General features: G+C 46.6%; 1 protein-coding gene across 1 annotated transcript in view; it reads left to right on the top strand.

Moving 5' to 3' along the window:
• The window catches only part of EPG5 (ectopic P-granules 5 autophagy tethering factor), a 595,944-nt gene that overhangs the window by 462,762 nt on the left and 117,285 nt on the right, over positions 1-15,897 (top strand). The window contains exon 35 of the mRNA XM_085629140.1: positions 12,749-12,852. Within this exon, the coding sequence (XP_085485266.1) occupies positions 12,749-12,852 (104 nt within the window). The remainder of the gene's footprint in view (positions 1-12,748; positions 12,853-15,897) is intronic.

Genomic DNA, 15,897 nt, shown 5'->3' with positions numbered 1-15,897 from the left:
AGGATTGATTGGGTTATTGCTTTGTCGTAACGGTGCACCACGTGCGAGCCGTGCACTCTGTCTGCGACTACTGCCTTGCCCTCAATTAACATTTTGATGGTTTTGTTTACCAGCTATCTGAAGCTGGGATTGGCTGCAGATGATTCCCAAGAGCCCTTTAGGCCAAGTTGTGTTAGTGATTCTTTGAGGTAAGCTTTGGCGGGAGAGCTGCTCCTGGTAGTCCGTTCCAGCCATAGATGTGTGTTTAGTGTTTTTGGTTCTGCGTATCTTAATTTTATGCCAGCACTTGATATACTCACCCCTCCTGGTGAGAGATTGTTTCTGAAGTCCAAACTCTAATCTTATCTGAGCTGGGGAGGTGTATTTGGGGAGGCGGAAGATCATTCTGTAGGATCGGGCCATAATCCCGTCCAGAGTTGATGCGTCCCTTCTGCGTAATGGCTCACCTACATAGGTTATTGTCGGTATCAATTTCGCTTGTATTACCTGGAGCAGTGGTGTTAATGTGGTGCCAGCCACTTTCTGCGTTAGGTTTCTTAATGCCAATACTAGGGTAGTCCCCTTCCATTTTGAGAGCCTCTTTCTGCGGTTTGAATGAGCCCTTTTTATCTATAGCAATACCTAAATATTTGTGTCCACTCGTTGGGATGTGATATGCCAGCTTAATGCTTTTCTTTTCATGCCGTTACTGCCATTGTTTTTGTTTTTTCGAAGTTGATCTTTAGGCCATTTTCTGTCGAGTATGCATGAATGGCGTCGAGGAGGTGCTGCAAGCCGATCGGGGTGCAACTTATTAGCACTAGGTTGTCTGCATAGAGGAGGTTGGAAAGGACTAATCCTGTAACAGAGGCCCCCGCAGCCCCTGCGGTGTGGAGGGCCCCCATGGTTCCTTGATTTGGAGGGGGCCCCCTCAGCCCTTAAGACCTGCCATTGCATGATCGGCAGAATGCATGCAGTGACATTGAACCAGAAACATTAAAACGCTCTGGAAAGCGACTCTGCTTTCCCAAGACAAAAAATGTTCATGTGACAGCGCTGGCCCAATGATGAGACGTAATGCAGGCCCCTGTGGCGTAGGGAGGGGGAACCCCTTAGGTGGGGTCCCATTATTCCCATGACTTATAAATATCTGTGCATCTGTGAGATGCCTGGGCCCCTCATAACATTCTGCAGGGGAGAGGGCATCATTTTGCGTTATGCTACTGTGGAAATGCATATGAAGCATTCCTCCATCCCAGGCCTTTGGGACTGCGGGTAAAGTCAGCGATGTTGGGCTCACCTCACTGCTGTCCAGAAGGAGCTGCTTCTGGGACAGTACTTAGCTCCACCTCCCTCCTTGTGATTCTTAATGTAATGCACATGCTATTTGTGGCGAATCTCTAGGCGCAAAGTATGACATAATTAGCACCTACCTGCAGTCAAAGTTGACAAGGTGTAAGCTGTCAAAATTACATGCGCTGCCTGAAGACTTTGTTAGCTGGTGGCAGACAGCGGTCCCAGAGACACACTGCATGCTGTTTCCAAGTTCACAGTCACAGAGAGCCACACCATAGCATGGTGACCCCTGTCTCCTTAGGGGTTCGTGGTCGCCATTCAGACACTCTGTCAACTGTAATACTGGGACAAAGGTCTACTGTCTCCTCCCGGCCTCCATCCCAGCATTTGCTAGTTTTCAGATAGACGTTACAACAAACAAATGATGGACGGAATGCTGACAATGCAAACATTCTCCCCCAGTCAAGAGATCTGGGTTAAATCCATCGTTCTTTTGCCCACTACGCCACCTCAGTTTAGACATGGCCATATGCAAATCAGTCTTGACCCTGTGCCTCATGGGAACAGTCCAGCCCGAACTGCCAAGCCATGTCTTCCCTGGACCGGAATCAAGCATCCTAGGACCGGTTTCTGGCTATCAGCCGTCATCAGCGAAGATAGCTTGACTCCAGTGGCGTAGTGAGCACGGGTCCCACGTCTGGGAATACCAATCCCACTTAGGGCGAAAAGCGTTACAACAAACAAATGATGGACGGAATGCTGACAATGCAAACATTCTCCCCCAGTCAAGAGATCTGGGTTAAATCCATCGTTCTTTTGCCCACTACGCCACCCCAGTTTAGACATGGCCATATGCAAATCAGTCTTGACCCTGTGCCTCATGGGAACAGTCCAGCCCGAACTGCCAAGCCATGTCTTCCCTGGACCGGAATCAAGCATCCTAGGACCGGTTTCTGGCTATCAGCCGTCATCAGCCAAGATAGCTTGACTCCAGTGGTGTAGTGAGCACGGGTCCCACGTCTGGGAATACCCATCCCACTTAGGGCGAAAAGCGTTACTACAAACAAATGATGGACGGAATGCTGACAATGCAAACATTCTCCCCCAGTCAAGAGATCTGGGTTAAATCCATTGTTCTTTTGCCCACTACGCCACCCCAGTTTAGACATGGCCATATGCAAATCAGTCTTGACCCTGTGCCTCATGGGAACAGTCCAGCCCGAACTGCCAAACCATGTCTTCCCTGGACCGGAATCAAGCATCCCAGGACCGGTTTCTGGCTATCAGCCGTTATCAGCCAAGATAGCTTGACTCCAGTGGCGTAGTGAGCACGGGTCCCACGTCTGGGAATACCCATCCCACTTAGGGCGAAAAGCGTTACAACAAACAAATGATGGACGGAATGCTGACAATGCAAACATTCTCCCCCAGTCAAGAGATCTGGGTTAAATCCATCGTTCTTTTGCCCACTACGCCACCCCAGTTTAGACATGGCCATATGCAAATCAGTCTTGACCCTGTGCCTCATGAGAACAGTCCAGCCCGAACTGCCAAGCCATGTCTTCCCCGGACCGGAATCAAGCATCCCAGGACCGGTTTCTGGCTATCAGCCGTCATCAGCCAAGATAGCTTGACTCCAGTGGCGTAGTGAGCACGGGTCCCACGTCTGGGAATACCCATCCCACTTAGGGCGAAAAGCGTTACAACAAACAAATGATGGACGGAATGCTGACAATGCAAACATTCTCCCCCAGGCAAGAGATCTGGGTTAAATCCATCGTTCTTTTGCCCACTACGTCACCCCAGTTTAGACATGGCCATATGCAAATCAGTCTTGACCCTGTGCCTCATGGGAACAGACCAGCCCGAACTGCCAAGCCATGTCTTCCCTGGACCGGAATCAAGCATCCTAGGACTGGTTTCTGGCTATCAGCCAAGATAGCTTGACTCCAGTGGTGTAGTGAGCACGGGTCCCACGTCTGGGAATACCCATCCCACTTAGGGCGAAAAGCGTTACAACAAACAAATGATGGACGGAATGCTGACAATGCAAACATTCTCCCCCAGTCAAGAGATCTGGGTTAAATCCATCGTTCTTTTGCCCACTACGCCACCCCAGTTTAGACATGGCCATATGCAAATCAGTCTTGACCCTGTGCCTCATGGGAACAGTCCAGCCCGAACTGCCAAGCCATGTCTTCCCTGGACCGGAATCAAGCATCCTAGGACCGGTTTCTGGCTATCAGCCGTCATCAGCCAAGATAGCTTGACTCCAGTGGCGTAGTGAGCACGGGTCCCAGCTATCCTGGCTGATGACGGCTGATAGCCAGAAACCGGTCCTAGGATGCTTGATTCCGGTCCAGGGAAGACATGGCTTGGCAGTTCGGGCTGGACTGTTCCCATGAGGCACAGGGTCAAGACTGATTTGCATATGGCCATGTCTGAAGTGGGGTGGCGTAGTGGGCAAAAGAACGATGGATTTAACCCAGATCTCTTGACTGGGGGAGAATGTCTGCATTGTCAGCATTCCGTCCATCATTTGTTTGTTTTAACGCTTTTCGCCCTACGTGGGATGGGTATGCCCAGACGTGGGTCCCGTGCTCACTACGCCACTGGAGTCAAGCTATCCTGGCTGATGACGGCTGATAGCCAGAAACCGGTCCTAGGATGCTTGATTCCGGTCCAGGGAAGACATGGCTTGGCAGTTCGGGCTGGACTGTTCCCATGAGGCACAGGGTCAAGACTGATTTGCAAATGGCCATGTCTGAAGTGGGGTGGCGTAGTGGGCAAAAGAACGATTGATTTAACCCAGATCTCTTGACTGGGGGAGAATGTCTGCATTGTCAGCATTCCGTCCATCATTTGTTTGTTTTAACGCTTTTCGCCCTACGTGGGATGGGTATGCCCAGACGTGGGTCCCGTGCTCACTACGCCACTGGAGTCAAGCTATCCTGGCTGATGACGGCTGATAGCCAGAAACCGGTCCTAGGATGCTTGATTCCGGTCCAGGGAAGACATGGCTTGGCAGTTCGGGCTGGACTGTTCCCATGAGGCACAGTCAAGACTGATTTGCATATGGCCATGTCTGAAGTGGGGTGGCGTAGTGGGCAAAAGAACGATGGATTTAACCCAGATCTCTTGACTGGGAGAGAATGTCTGCATTGTCAGCATTCCGTCCATCATTTGTTTGTTTTAACGCTTGTCGCCCTACGTGGGATGGGTATGCCCAGACGTGGGTCCCGTGCTCACTACGCCACTGGAGTCAAGCTATCCTGGCTGATGACGGCTGATAGCCAGAAACCGGTCCTAGGATGCTTGATTCCGGTCCAGGGAAGACATGGCTTGGCAGTTCGGGGTGGACTGTTCCCATGAGGCACAGGGTCAAGACTGATTTGCATATGGCCATGTCTGAAGTGGGGTGGCGTAGTGGGCAAAAGAACGATGGATTTAACCCAGATCTCTTGACTGGGGGAGAATGTCTGCATTGTCAGCATTCCGTCCATCATTTGTTTGTTTTAACGCTTTTCGGCCTACGTGGGATGGGTATGCCCAGACGTGGGTCCCGTGCTCACTACCCCACTGGAGTCAAGCTATCCTGGCTGATGACGGCTGATAGCCAGAAACCGGTCCTAGGATGCTTGATTCCGGTCCAGGGAAGACATGGCTTGGCAGTTCGGGCTGGACTGTTCCCATGAGGCACAGGGTCAAGACTGATTTGCATATGGCCATGTCTGAAGTGGGGTGGCGTAGTGGGCAAAAGAACGATGGATTTAACCCAGATCTCTTGACTGGGGGAGAATGTCTGCATTGTCAGCATTCCGTCCATCATTTGTTTGTTTTAACGCTTTTCGCCCTACGTGGGATGGGTATGCCCAGACGTGGGTCCCGTGCTCACTACGCCAGCGGAGTCAAGCTATCCTGGCTGATGACGGCTGATAGCCAGAAACCGGTCCTAGGATGCTTGATTCCGGTACAGGGAAGACATGGCTTGGCAGTTCGGGGTGGACTGTTCCCATGAGGCACAGGGTCAAGACTGATTTGCATATGGCCATGTCTGAAGTGGGGTGGCGTAGTGGGCAAAAGAACGATGGATTTAACCCAGATCTCTTGACTGGGGGAGAATGTCTGCATTGTCAGCATTCCGTCCATCATTTGTTTGTTTTAACGCTTTTCGGCCTACGTGGGATGGGTATGCCCAGACGTGGGTCCCGTGCTCACTACCCCACTGGAGTCATGCTATCCTGGCTGATGACAGCTGATAGCCAGAAACCGGTCCTAGAATGCTTGATTCCGGTCCAGGGAAGACATGGCTTGGCAGTTCGGGCTGGACTGTTCCCATGAGGCACAGGGTCAAGACTGATTTGCATATGGCCATGTCTGAAGTGGGGTGGCGTTGTGGGCAAAAGAACGATGGATTTAACCCAGATCTCTTGACTGGGGGAGAATGTCTGCATTGTCAGCATTCCGTCCATCATTTGTTTGTTTTAACGCTTTTCGCCCTACGTGGGTTGGGTATGCCCAGACGTGGGTCCCGTGCTCACTACGCCACTGGAGTCAAGCTATCCTGGCTGATGACGGCTGATAGCCAGAAACCGGTCCTAGGATGCTTGATTCCGGTCCAGGGAAGACATGGCTTGGCAGTTCGGGCTGGACTGTTCCCATGAGGCACAGGGTCAAGACTGATTTGCATATGGCCATGTCTGAAGTGGGGTGGCGTAGTGGGCAAAAGAACGTTGGATTTAACCCAGATCTCTTGACTGGGGGAGAATGTCTGCATTGTCAGCATTCCGTCCATCATTTGTTTGTTTTAACAGTTTTCAGATAGAGTCACAATCTGATTCCTGCCTCATTAATAGTGAGTTGGGAGACATGCTTTTTTGTGAAAAATGCCCTCTGTGGTGCAAGGGGGAGGCTCGTTGCTGTAAATGTGTTGCAAGAAGCCAGTTTTGTGCATCAGGCCCTAAGACTGCTCTAAATTACCTCTGTGATGTGCCATATTTTGAAGCAGCATTGCATGAAAGTTATAAGATGTATTCCTGTAACTTTCCTTTCAATTATTTCAAATTTTCGAAACATGAAATGTATAAATTGCTTGTATGATATGAGCTAGGATGATGTATTATAACTGTTTCAGCTAGAGGTTGTCGCAATTGTTTTGTTGGGAACTCTGGAAAATGTGCTGTGCCTTTTAAAGTCCTAATTACCAGCATATACCTTTGACTTTTTTTTTACAACATTTTGTGGTTAGGCGCAATTACTATGAGCCACTAAATTCTATTTTGTGTGCAAACACATTTGTGCATAAAACAAGATTACTTTCTGTCCTCAGTTTGTGGGAGTTTGAACCCACAATTTGTGACAGAAAAAAACTAATGTAATTAGCAGGAGCAAATTGTGCATGTGTTGCCTGAATGGGCAGAAACGAGGAATAACAATTTGTGCGATTCTCTATTCCTGTGTAATTGGGCAGAGTATGCACATGTACTAACTGGTGAATGCTATGCTATTGCTTGTCTGTGATCGCACAATTTGCAGCTGCAAAAGTGATCCCCGCACGAAAAGGGCCTTAGGGGTAGATTTATCATTTTTAAGCACAATGCTGCATTGCTATGTTGTGTTGCACATAAAAAGGAAAGGAGCACAGAGCAAATATTTATTAAAAATGACCCACGGCTGCTCTCTACATACACAATTTCATGGAAAGGCTGGAGTGCAGGTGTGATGTTTAAGACAATTCTCGTAAGATGAGGTGCTCCTTGAGAGCAGTTTTAACTGCTGCGATCAGAGTGATTGAGCAAGTTTCGGCTGGTACAGAGTTCCTGTTTAGTGGCCCTAGTAACTGAAAGGAATGGGACCCGGATGCTTCACTACCAGGTTTGGTCGTAGCTCGGAAGATTCTGTTTGAGTGTTGGTTGGAAATAGGCGTCTACCGACTCAGGATTACAGAGAGGTCGTTTGGAGAGGAGTCATGTATGGATGTGAATACTATGATGGGACCCTATTTGTAGGTAACAACCAACCGTTAGAGGTATTGGGAGCTATGTGGGTGTTTGGGGAGATTCAAGAGTGATCTTATTATCTAGTGAGGGAGGACATATTGGGGCAGACCAACTGCAGTCCTCACTAGCGAGTTTTAAAGTAGGGAATTTTACTAAAGTTTACTTAGGAGGGAGCAAGCTGAATGTCTTGGCTTTTAGAAGGAAATGTATGTTAGAGCACGTTTTCTTCATTTTCTGTATTAGAAATGTATTGGTTAAGAAGGCACCAATGCTGTATGTAGGTATGTCAGTGGTGTAACAATAACTCCTGCAGCCCCGCGGTGTGGGGTTGCGCTAAGCTCCAGGGGGCACCTTCCAGCACTGTGCATGGACGGCGGCCCCCGCCCGAGAGCTCCTGACTGGTTCTGGAGTGTTGGGGGCCCCTTCCATGCACTTTGCAGGGGGGCCCCGCTCAAGTTTCGTTACGCCACTGGCCCAGCTTTGAGGTGTGGGATTCACAGCAGTCCAGTTTTGTTGTTAGGTGAGCTAAGAAGAGGTTGAGCAGGGTAGGGGCGAGGACAAAGCCCTGCTTCAGGCCCTTGAAGGTTGCAATATGTCTTGAAAGATGCGTCCTCGTTCCTAACTTGACCTGTACCCACATATCTGTATGTAACAGAATCAGTAGCTTCAGGAGGGCAGATGGAGCATTCCAGTTAGGCACTTTCAACTATAGTTTACCACAATCAATATGATCAAAAGCAGCGCACAAGACTATAAAGCAAAGGTACAAAGGTAACTTGATGCTTTTGGACCAATCTATTAATAAAGAAAGGGCCATGATATTAGTTATGCTTGCCATATGTTTGCAAAAACCAGTTTGGTTTAGTTGGATGACGAGATTATCCGAGGCCCAGGATGGTAACTCTTTTAGAATTGTACCGGCAAAGTATTTGGCCTCATCTTCGATAAGCACCACAAGTCTGCTCTTATCACCGTGTTTATGGATCAATGAAATTATGCAGTGAGGCCAGGATTACGGCATCTGCTGAAATCTTCTGCAATATTGGCTCCTGTTCCTCAGGCCAGTAACTGGCATCCTGTTTGAATAGTGCAAGTGGAATCCCATTTGTGCCTGGGCCCGGGACTCCTCCTGTCTACCTTTAAATGTGTCTCTTTGTTGGCTGACTAGTTTGTGTGTAGGAATCTGTGATAGGGCCTTGTGGCGAGCGTTGGGCATGGGCCGCCCTTTCAGTTTCCTTTTTAGTTGTGTTGTTGGAAGAGTCGAGTCATGTTTGCGTGAAATAGCCTGTCCTCAAGGTGGTAAAAGTGCTCGTCCAGGAACTTTGCCCGGGCTTCCTCCATCAAATGAGCTAATCCCTTGATGGGTGGGGCGTTGTAGGATGTTTACTTTGCGCCAGAACCATGCTTGGTCATTACTTTTTATGTCAAAAAGGAGCTTTGCTCAGAGCGAGTCTTTTCCTTCCCTTTTTATTGTCCATGTTAGTTTTTTCAGGGCCACATTGTTCCATCACAGCTCTTGTTGCAGCTCATCGTAACACGGATTCCAGCGAAGTTTTCTAAGTATTATTTTTCTGATTGTGTTAAGTGCCTTCACTTGCTGTAGTTGTGAGAGAGTAAAAGTGAGGTGGCCCTGGCAGAATCCTTGATGTGGTGTATTCCTTCTCATCATTGAGGTGGCGAATGTGTCCCCTAGCGTGGATCTATCTTGCTGTCCTTGTAGTTTGTCCATGGCGGACCCCAGAAGTCAATCTATGGAAGTGATGTTACATTTATTCCTTTTTAGGTCTTGCTGGCGTTGCAGCCCGAAGCGCTGCCGCCAACGAGAACTATTGTTGCCGTGATGCCTCTCAAGGGAGACAGACCGGGGCACGCGCAGCGATCGGGGTCTGTGGACGCGCTTCTGAGACGCGCTTGCGCAGACGCACACACACAGACACAGACACAGACACACACGCGCGCACACACGCTGCCGACCCCCCTCACCGCATCCGCGGCTGCCTCTAACCTTACAGCTGCCCCTTCCTTCTCTCACACACACATACACACAGCACCAGCCTTCAATCGCAACCCCCAAAGGTCCCCTTAGCTTTTCAACCACACATCCTTACTAAACCAGACTTCAATCCCACTTCAGTAACCCCCAAGCACACCCCAAACCGCTCACCATCGATACCTACGAGCTTCTAACAAACCCATAGAACACTCCTGCCTCACTACGCACCCAACTACCCAGCAGCCTGTAACTTCTCCCAGCACACCGTTTAATTGCACAAAATACAAGCACACCTCGCAGCCCTTCACTTCCACGCACTAACACCACAAAAGACCTTCACTTTTCCTATCATCTCTTACAACACATCCTCTACACAATTACAAAACCTACACCGTCTGACTAAGCCCGGTATCGCGCAGTGTCCCCTGGATCCCACACTGGTAGTTCACCACCCAGATGTAGAGCCCATGAACAGAGGCAAGCACACAACAGAACCCACAAACCAGGCCTCAAGACATCGCTCTCCTCACAGCCCTGGGGGCCTCACTCTTTCCCACGCGTTAGGGAATCCTGAGGGGGTGTGAATATCCAGTGTCCATCCCCAGGGTGCCCCAGGCAGACAAGCCCCTTCAGGCCTCCGCCCACAGACACTTCGCATACAGCAGCACCGCTCTAATAACCCGTAAACATTCCAGTGTTCCCCTCCTTTACCTTCCGGCTTGTTTTCGGCAGCCATTTCCCCTCCGCGCGCCACATCCTCCTCCTCGCAACCGGTACCCCCAAGGCGCGCGCAGGAGCCGCTACACAGCCGCGCGCAGGGCTAGCGTGGGAGTGGTTTCGGAAGAGAAGGCGTCTACACCTTATCGTCCCCACCAACCCGTGTTACAGTTGGCCAGACTGTCTCTGAGATGGAGGTCTGGAAAGACCAATCATAATACAGGTTCTTTCGGCTTTAGTGACGTTAAAGTGTTGTTAGAGGGTGAGTATTGCCTCCTCAAGCAAGTCTATTGGTTGGTGGAATTTATTTCTCTCTCTCCTCCCGCCTCCTTTGAAGAGGGTGGGCAAATGTTTGGTTCTCGCCCACTGACGCATGGATTCCCCGCCCTGCTAACCCCAAACAAATATTCTGAGTGGATGAGGTCTGGGAAGTAACTGTCAAACTGTAGTCCAATCAGAGAAAGAATCATAAGCAGGAGTTAGAAATCTGAGGCACGCATTGGACAACACGGAAATTACTTCCCACGAACCTTCAGCCAATGATTGAAGGCTGTTGGTTTTTTCTACGCTTGAAGTGGGTGGTTGGTAGCTAGTAATGGCGTCCCGTGGGATGGAAGGGTGCGTTGGTCTTCTTTTCAGCCAGGGCTCCTCTTTCACCGAGCGCTGCTCACCTCTTAAGGGAGAGGATGTGGTGCTGGAAACCAGGGTTCGGGCCTCGGGGTCGCGTCCTACATCTTGTGATTCTGGGCAAATCACTTAATCTCCCCGTGCCTGAATGTGTAATGTTAATACGGTGCTCATGTAAAGCGCTCCAATACCTTCTGGTCGAGTTCGCTCTATATAAACATGCAACAAAAAAACCAAGCATTTGCAATGCAATAGGTCTCGCATTTACACGAGTTTACGCAATTGGCAATGTAAATGACAATGCCTTTTATTTATGTTAAAAAAACAAAAATAAATGGCATTGTCATTTGCAATGTCAATAGCTCAAACTCGCGTAAATGCGAGACCTATTGCATTGCAAATGCTTGTGTTGTTTATGGTGTGTACAGAGCATGCTACTTCAGTCAGATGACAGGCATCTACAGGCCTCGCTTGAATCGTGACCACCTGTCGATGATGATCGTTGGAGTCTTTTTCAGCCATTTGGTATGAGGAGACTTTATGGTACAGTGGTAGAGTGACATAGCTCTAGTCCAATGTTGAGGTGGCCGTCGTGGAGTGAAATGTTGCTGCAGGTGTGTTGTCCTCTGGGAAATGACCATTGAGTGCCCGAAAGCTGAGATGCTCTAACTCTCTCAGGAGTTGCTTTCCTATTTTGCCTTGCCTATTTTGCTTTGCTTTCCCATAGTGTTCTCTCACTGTTGTGGGTTATCCCATTGTGATGATTGGGCGGCTAGAAGTTCTTCATCCATCAGAGTGCCAAGTATATGTAAATTAAAGTCCCCTGACTTTGTTCTTCTCCCAGGAGATTTTGATTTCACTGATCATTAACTTTGAACCACCTTTTGCCCTGCCTTTAGGGTGCAGGTATGCATTAATGATCACAGTCTGTAGTTATTTTCCCTCACAGGGAACCGTAGCTCTGATTGCTTTTATTTCTATTTTTGCTGTTGACTTCACTTGTAGTTCCCTGACGGCGCTGATGCTTAATGTTGAGGTGTATATCGACAAACCACCCTTAGGGTGACCAAACCTATCTTCTTTGCAGGTCCGGGTGTGGTAACCCACAAAAAGAAAGAGGTCCAGAGAGGTAAGGGAGACCTCATTTTGTATCAAGGCCACTTGATTTATGTAAGTCCGAGAATTGACTTGCATCAGTGTTGTAAGAGAAAGCATGATTGCCTACCTCCGAGTCATATCATATACTCCCCCCAATAACCTTTACCTAGCATAGGACCCAAAGAACTACTCCATGTGGGCACATTTCTGGGCCCTAGTGCGATGTTGTTCCAAAGGTTTATCTTCAAAATAGGCCTGAATGTTTTCCTTTCAATGTTTTCCTGTCAACATAGGTAATGTCCACCCACTTAAAGAGTTTTGTAGGTGGTGCTAAAATTGGCTGAGGGCACTGCTGCTGTCGGCATCATAGGCAGCACTGGGTACAGGTTTGCATCTAAGAGGTCACAGGCTTCATTGGGCTCTTGCTCCCCGATGGCCTTTGTGTGCCTCACTCAACAGGCGATGCTGACCAAAGGGTCATGTTTGAAGCCAAGATGCCATAAGCAGATATTGTATGGGTCCGACAAGGGGATCTTCTTGGAGCATCGGCTACAAGATTTTAACCCTGATTCCTTTGGTGGGGACATTTGACCCAGTCGCTGTTGAAAACAGAGGAAATTCCTCAGTGAAACTCTGAGAAGAGCCCTAGACCTCTATTGATGATATGCCAAAAAACAGGAACTGATTACAGAACACTGGTTTGTGCCATATGTACTCAGATGTTGAACGTCCTGGATGGGCGGAGTCGCAACTGAGGTTGCATAGCTTGATCTGGTAGTGCTAGAGAGCTACTTCTGGGGGGGTGGAGGGGTGGCGAGGAGGGATTTCTGAATCCAATCTAATGCCTGGATGATACTGATAACGCCACCAGAAATGTTATTACCACAGGTCAAATACCTTTTTCTTCAAAGCTATATCTAATTCTCTCACACTTTGATGGATTTCATTGCTGCTCCCAGAAATTATTGTGTGCTGCATTGCTTCACATACATTGAAAAAAAATAAGTACATGCATTCATTTTTGACATTTCTCTTTCAGCAACCAACGCTGCTACCCATGGTTGGAGAGTGACAGTTCAACTGCTGTTGTGATGGTTCAATTATTTTCTGAGTGTCTTCACTTACTACATCAACAATTTAAAGGTACGATGAAAGGCCATTATTATTACATAGCAATGCTAGTCTCATGTTTCCTTTAAAAAGAGTTTGTTATCCAGGCATAAGTCAGAATATAATAAATATATAAGTATCTTTTATTTATGTGTTTGGTTTCCATTCACAATGGAACTTCCAAAATTGTGCCACTTCATTTTCATGCTGGCCACACCCTGATCTTGCTAGCCAAAACCATTGTAGAAATATTCTTTCATAAGATCGGCTTTACTCATCAGTTAATTCAATTTTCCGGTTGTCCTGTGATATGCATCGTTTCTTTTATTCAGAGATGTCAGTCTCACAACATTTGCTATCCTGTTACCCCTCCTTACTTTGTTAAATAACATACTATCTGCATTTGCAACACTGCCAGCGAACAAAAAAGCTTCTGCACACAGAAGGACATAAAAATTCAATCCAGGTGTTCTTCTCTGCATCAAATCCTAGCTCTGTAGTCATTGCACTGGATTCCCATTTTGAACTTTCTGTGAAATATATTCAATAATGTGGCCTCATCGGCCTGACATGGCAAGTAGGCTTCAGTTTATTTTGGACAGTCTTTTGCAAAACATGGAACTTGTTTTGTCAGCTACAGTTCTGATAGCCTCCTTTTGTAGAAACAAAATACGTAATTATAGAATGGCCTTCATCCTCTACCTGGAGGATGGCCTTTCCAATACTGAATCTTATGAGCTCATAGATTAAATTAATCCAAGCCACAACTAAATATCGCTGGCCTTATTTAGAACTTGATGGGCCGAATACTCCATCATAAACGTAGCAGATGCCCTAACCACCATATTATAAGTGCATTATAGCCTTTGGCACTTGTAATTTGGTGGACAGGATATCAACTACGTTTTGACAGTAGTATTTCGCCATCCAAACTCTAGATAAGATGGTCTGTTTTAAAGAAATAATTGTGTACCTCAAATAGAGATTAATTCCTATATCACAGTATTTGATGTAGAAGGATTCTCATAACTTTCAAAAAAACATTTCTGAATCCTGATGCTGTTGGGGTTATTGTGCAGTTCTCTAATGAATACCCCGTTTGCTGATGTTGTCTCTAGGTTCTTGGCTACCATTACATTGCTCATTGGTTTCTAAGCTCATTAGGTGCTACGTTTTCCTATTTGCATCTTGACTTTCCAAAGTGCAGACTCCAGTAGAGGTCAGGGCTTCCCAACATGGGGTGCCTGCACTGCCAGGGGGTGCGAGATGGCATTTCAGGGGGTGCGGCAAAGAGGTAAAGTATGTATTGTATGCATAATAGGAATCCGGCAAGACTTTTGTAGGGGGTGCAAACATTAATCAAACATTTACTAGGGGTGCGGGCATAGAAAAGGTTGGTAACCCCTGATATAGGTACTGTATCACTCAAGGAAGAACAATCTGCAAAACTCACACTCCAGTTACAGCTCTATCTGCATTCTTTATTTACAACAGCAGAATGCAGAACAGTAGAAATGAAGATGAACACAAAAAAGTCCTTTCTTAGCCCCATTCCAGTGCTGAGATATCGACTCATAGAATTTCAACATGCTTACGCTGTAAGGTGCTATAATTCAAAGTAACATAGTAGTCTAATAGTCAAATTGTCATGTTGGGGAAAGAGTGTAAGTTCTCAGCAACGTGAAGAACGTTTGAGCCTTCAGTCTCTTCTGTGGCTTTGTTCACAGTCCCTAGTCAGTGAAACAACTGTGCCATACAAAATGCTTTAAAAGTTTTCACTATTATATCATAGGCCTCGTATGTGCTATAGTCACCCGGAATGTTATACATGGTTTCAGTACAGTATAATACATTTGTTGTTTTTTCCTAATTTCTAAGTGCCCAAGGGTTCAGTGAAGGACTACTCAATGGTTCTGTGTGTTTGCATGCCTCTTCCACATAGTCTGCCACATAAACGTATCTTTAAGGTGCAAAAAAACAGTTGAAGTTAAATGTCATTAATACTTACCCTAATGGTGTTTCAGGAGTGTAGACAATGCAGTGGGCTGTTAGGGAAGAAGGGGATTATGCTTGAAAATGGGTGATTTGTATATTTTTCTATGCATACTGCTTGGGTTTCTTTAGTCTGTGAAATTTTGTAAAATTGCCCAAATTGTAGCTTCAGCTTTTCACTTTCATCCAAATAAATAACAGGTTATTTATTTATAACAGATTTGTGATAAAAGATAGTATGGTATACACTCATAAAACATTCACCGTTTTTAGGAGGATAACAATTCCATGAGACTCTCACTGGAAATAATGAAACTCAACAGTCGTTTGCACATTACAAGAAGTGTCATCTAAATGGTTCCCCAAATCTATATCACTTTGTTCGCGGCATTACAGTTTAATTCAGCACTATGATTCCTAAATTCCCTGCTGTATGTTTCCATCGAACAAGACATAATTAATCAAACAGTATCAACGTTTGTAGATTTTGTGTGCATCATCGAAAGAGTTAACATAAGAGGAAACAATTAATGCTCTTTTGGCCATGACAAACTGTTGGTGTGAATACACAAGCTTAAAACAGTTGTTCCATGGAGTCTACAAACTGTATGTATCCATCACAAAAGCCTGAATGTGTGACTGTTGACTAGTTAGATTTCTTTATCTGTCCATAACTCTAACACACTATCCAGCAGGATCCTCGGCTCCAGATTTTAAGTACTGCTTAATTATGCATGTTCATAATTTCTTAGTCATTCATGTAAAAGTATTAATGCAACTAGTAAAATCTTGATGACATTTTGTTTGTGCGTTATTATTAATTTTCAACAATGACCCTTAAAATTAGTCACTACTTGCCACATCTAGGTGTTATCTGCAATAATGCATTTATGCTGGGAGGCCTAAAGGTTTGATAAGTGACCTAAGCTCATCAAAGCACCTGAAAACTTTATAGCATTCAAAGAAACACATTTCTCCTACACAAAGGTTTGCTTGTAGTGTGTGTAACTCAATTATGTTTGCATCACCAATTTGCTGTGGAAATATTAAAGGAAGAGTTTCTATGACTGCTCCTCATTATGGATT

Source organism: Triturus cristatus, chromosome 2_1 (genome assembly GCF_964204655.1).
Source record: "Triturus cristatus chromosome 2_1, aTriCri1.1, whole genome shotgun sequence".
In the NCBI taxonomy this organism is placed as follows: domain Eukaryota; kingdom Metazoa; phylum Chordata; class Amphibia; order Caudata; family Salamandridae; genus Triturus; species Triturus cristatus.
The sequence above is the reverse complement of the archived record's forward strand: the minus strand, read 5'-3'. Positions and strand labels throughout refer to the sequence as shown.